We start from the raw sequence: 4,805 nt of genomic DNA, 5'->3' as shown, positions 1-4,805 counted from the left end.
CTCCGTGCGGAATGGATTCACGAAATAAATGTAAACACCAAGGATTTCCTTAATCAATCTAATAAGAGACCATGGAACACCCCACTGCGCAAAATTATGGGCTCCAAGTACCAAAAAGTGTGTGGATTTCATTTTAGCAAAGATGGCCAGAAAAAGTACGGTCAAAACATGCCCCGTTATTTTTACCATGAAGTAAATGGGACAGAAACTACACTAGAGAGTGGATCATTCAGCGAAGTTTCAAATTATGTTGTTGTACCTGATGAGCCCGCTAATTTAGTTGCTTATCAAAATAACATTGTCCATACCCAGCTATCTTTGAAGAAATCCTTCTCTGAAAATTCTGCTGATAACACCAATGGTAAAAATTATTTTGGTTTTTATGCACTTACTTTTATTAATTGGTTTCATTTCTTTAAAGATCACAACTATAGCTTAGTTCAAGATTTTGATGTACTATCTTAAAATATTTCAAATCAACAAAAAACCATAGAAATGCTTGTTGTCATGTTAAATGATATGGGGAAACTCACTGAAGCAAATGATATTCTGAAGAAGCAAAACAATGGCCTTGAAAAAAAAAATAAAAGAGCTTTCAAGAACCAATAGCCGTCTTTCATCTGAAAATGCAGAAATTGTAAGCCTTAAAGAAACAATTTGCTCAGTGGAAACTGCGAACAAATCATTAAAAGAGCGTATACGGTATTTGGAGAAAACTCAGAAATTTTCCTTAAATAGTATGTTGAACTCAAACATGTTGCACTTCTATACTGGCTTTAAATTGGAGGAAGTTTTCAATACTTTGTTTCAATATATCGAGCCTGATTTACCTAATCTTGCATACTATAGCTGTCCTGGTGGCTATGAAAGAAAAACTGAAAGAAAAATGTCAGGGAGCACTGGGAGACCAATGGTGTTAGATTTGAAAAATCAGCTATTTTTGGTACTCTGTCGTTTAAAAGTAGGGTTATTTGAAGATGATTTGGCGTACCGCTTTGGGATCTCAGTGTCCACTGGCTCGAACTTATGTATAACATGGTTTGATTTACTATATAAACGATTATCGCAACTGAATATTTGGCCATCAAGAGAAGCTGTCGACAAAGTCATGCCGGAAGAATTTAGGAGATTGTATCCTACCACGCGTGCAATAATAGACGCGACTGAGTTGTTCATACAGACTCCTCGTGACTACACAACGCAAAGTGACACTTGGTCATCATATAAGCACCATAGCACTGCAAAGGGACTCATAGGAATAGCTCCAAATGGTTTTGTGAGTTTTGCTTCCGACCTTGTGCCGGGTCGAATGTCCGATTTGGAAGTCACTGAACAAAGCCAAATATTGAGACTGTTGGAAGCAGGTGATGCAATAATGGCAGACCGAGGATTTACTATTGAACCGTTGTTAAAAGGCAAAAATATCCAGTTAAATATTCCGCCGTTTTTGGGGAAGAAAACCCAACTGTCAAAAGAAGAAGAAAATAGAACTAGGGACATTGCAAGTGTGAGGATACATGTTGAACGTGTAATACGAAGTGTTAAAAAATATCATTTACTAAATAAAGTTTTCCCAAATAGCATGCGTGCACTGCTACAGAAAGTATGGAAGATTTGTGCATATTTGACAAATTTCTGTAATGAACCATTGTTAAATGTAGTTTAAATGAAAATAATAAGTGTTTTACTACTAATTTCATCAGGTACAAAAAGTTTGATTTCTCACTAAAAATTAATTATCACGTACAAAAGGTTTCTCACTAAAATATATCAGGTACAAATTTTTACACTAAAAAGTCAATGACCTTTTAAATATAGGAATGATCACCATTATATGTTACCCTTTTTTACTAGTTCAATAGAAGTAGAACTAGAAGTATTTTTTAGCTTTATACATGGAATAACATTTTCAGAATAGAAGTTTACTAATTTTGAAAGCATCTGCATGGTTACAAAAACAATATTTATCAAAAGTTATCCTTTCGTGAAATGGAAAATCGTCGCCACAATCAACAACCAAATCACAGAAGTTTATACCAGTAATACCAAGTTGACCTTGTATCTGGTACCAAAACTTGTGTTTTTTATCACAACGTAGTTCACCATTTTCATCTCTTTTTAGAAATGCAACTGTAGGATCTTTCTTGCCTATGGCTTCTGCTATTGAAATTCCATTCAACTTGCATTTTGATAAAGTTTTTATTTCTAGGAGTATATATTCCTTAGTGGTTTTATTGAATACTAATCTATCCGGTGAAGCCCCTAACATAGGCAGAGATGGGTTTATGCACAGACCTACGTTAAACATTTCAACATTTCCACATCTATTTTCATATTTATTAGCGACCGCATTTTCATTGTTTAGACCCTCTTGTGCAAATTTGTTTCTTGTTAAATCTGCTCCATTCATAATCAAATTAACAAATTCTTGAGTTACAGCTTTCTTCCTTTTGTATATAATACCAAATTTGGAAGCTGTAATGCGTTCCAGCCTTTCGTTCTTCCACATATGGCAGTTGGACTGCGATCTCGTTTCACGCTCCAGAATATGTGCTGCGGCCAAGGTTATTTTCAGATGTGGTGGAGTTAGTCTCATACCTTTCTCTATAATATCTACAACTTCATTTCTGCACTGCATTATGTCAAATATTTCAAGAGGCAGAGAGATTCTATTTGTGGTTATAGCAGGTACTTCAGTGGGTATTATTGGTAACTCTTCATTTAGGATTTGGACTGGAAGAAAATTGGTTTCTTGTAATATTGTGCTGAAGAAGCTTCTTTTATTACCACTCTTAAATGTTTCGACTAGATTTTGTATTCTTGTTTCCATAACTTTATTATCTTCAGGTGTTTGAAACTTTGTCACGGAGGTATAATTTTTCAATTTATTAGCTTTGTTTATTAATATGTTACTACATTTGTTAGGTTTGTGGCGTATTAAGTTGAGGTTTTTAAAATGTTTTGTGGCAAGTGCACCTTTGGCACTCCCCAGGCTTTTGCTTTTTCGGTGCAAGACTGATCATCCGGTATAAATGTTTTACTATCTCTAAGACAATCCAACATATGCCACAATAGCGCAGAAACGTGTATACACACCCCACCAGCACCAGCCTTGCAATTGCACATCCCAGACTCTACTAAGCCAGTTGAAACACTTAGTTTTGCGGCGGTTTCGTATTTTCGTGATAAGGTAAAAGACGCTTGTACTTTACATTTAAGATAAACATATTTAGGAGTCACATTCGAATCACTCTCTCCAGTACTCAATAATATATTGAATACTTTACCGCTTTTATACATTCTGTATCCATTTTGGAAGTGTTTGGTAGCTTTCTGTCGTGTGAAGTGTATTCGAATGCTTTCTTCGCAAAACTCCATTGGAAAGTTTAGCATCTGTTTTGTCCAATGGCCCCGAGGTAGGATAAGTTTTGGCAATACAATATTGGTGGTAATTTTAATGGGGCTAACCTTTCTGAAAAGAACATTTAAATAAAAAGGATTGGTAATTTTAATGGCGTTAAAGCTTGCTATGAGAGACAAACCTTGTTAGTTAGTTAGTTATCAGCTAGGCTAATACCCAAGGCACCACCTTAGGCCTAAGTCATCATGCGACTTTTGAAGCCCTTAATTCAGGTGGCCGGGTTACAATGCATAGGAGGGTGGTGGCAAGCCCTGCATGCCACGAGATCGAGCCAACAGCTCCCTACACTAATTATTACCGTTAACCTAGACCAGTTTTTATGGAAGGGGAAACCGAAGAACTCGGGGGAAAACCCCTTAAACCAGTGGGGAGATAATTTGCAAACTCAACGCAGAAGGAGTTGTACCGAGTTTTAACCCAGTGCCACAAGCTGGGATCGAACCCGGCTCCTCTTGCTGCTCAATTGATCCGTTTGAATTCATTTTTGCAATTATTTTTCACTGTTGACCTTTAAAACATAGAATTTAAAATACAAAAATATTGATAAAATCCTACTTTACACATATATTTATCTAAGTTTGGGAAAACCAAACAATTGGTTACAAAGTTTTTTTTTTCTTTCGATTGTAACGTGTGGGACAATTCAGTCCTCTCGTCCATCTGATTAATCAGGGCGAGATATGTGTAACGGCCACACCAACGGGGGGATACGTGGGGACAGGGGTGGGGACACCCGTGGCGGAAGTATTCCGACCACCCGTTGGGGAATTGGTGGTCGTCCTCACACGGCCATCCACAAACTCTGCCTCCCGGACGCCTGGGATTACAGGAGTGAGCCACTACTCCCGGCTACAAAGTTTTATATAAGCCTTAACCATTGCAGACGATAATTAGCAGACACCGCTTCGCTCGGAAAATAACAAACTTCCGTGAGCCTCTGCGCGAAATTCTTTATCAGAACCACCTAACTCTCCCACAGGAATGTGCTGCGTTCAACAACTCTAAAATAGCTCAGTGCTAAGCTCAACGGTCAGCGGTTTTTTGTTGAACGGGTTTTTTGGCTTCCGGTTTTGACGTCACGTTGATCATCGGAGACTCAGCGGGAACATCGGCTGGGCGAGATGGTTTTTCCGTTGCTCATCGGCGTCGTGACGTCATTCGACATAGTTAAAGGAGGGGAAGCAGACGATATTTTGTTCGTTAAGTCAGCGAACTATATAAATCGTACAACAACTTAAAAGAACTCAACGATAACTCAACGGTTTTTCTCCGTTGATAGTTGTTGAACGCAGCCATAGTTTCATTTCCCAATCGCCACACATTTCGCCGCCATGTATCAGATTATAATGTTTCCATTAATTTAATTTGCTTTCCACTAGTCATA

The 4,805-nt window shown here is 37.8% G+C and overlaps 1 protein-coding gene across 1 annotated transcript; it reads left to right on the top strand.

The window, feature by feature from the left end:
• Positions 1-565: 565 nt before the first annotated feature.
• LOC149922126 (uncharacterized) lies at positions 566-1,641 on the top strand. Its single transcript, XM_090162251.1, has 2 exons — positions 566-1,528; positions 1,582-1,641. The coding sequence occupies exons 1-2, from the start codon at positions 566-568 to the stop codon at positions 1,639-1,641; spliced, it is 1,023 nt and encodes a 340-aa protein (XP_090018377.1).
• Positions 1,642-4,805: the final 3,164 nt, after the last annotated feature.

The sequence above is a fragment of the Leiobunum rupestre genome, chromosome 11 (genome assembly GCF_980474605.1).
Source record: "Leiobunum rupestre chromosome 11, qqLeiRupe1.1.hap1, whole genome shotgun sequence".
Classification (NCBI taxonomy): Eukaryota; Metazoa; Arthropoda; class Arachnida; order Opiliones; family Sclerosomatidae; genus Leiobunum; species Leiobunum rupestre.
Note: the sequence above shows the minus strand (reverse complement) of the source record. Positions and strands in the feature narration are given on the sequence as shown.

Bases quoted from the DNA above. Each gene is read 5' to 3' on its own strand.
- LOC149922126 (XM_090162251.1), top strand. From the start codon at position 566: ATGGCCTTGAAAAAAAAAATAAAAGAGCTTTCAAGAACCAATAGCCGT. The intron at 1,529-1,581 runs GTAATACGAAGT...TTTCCCAAATAG, and splicing joins TGAGGATACATGTTGAACGT to CATGCGTGCACTGCTACAGA.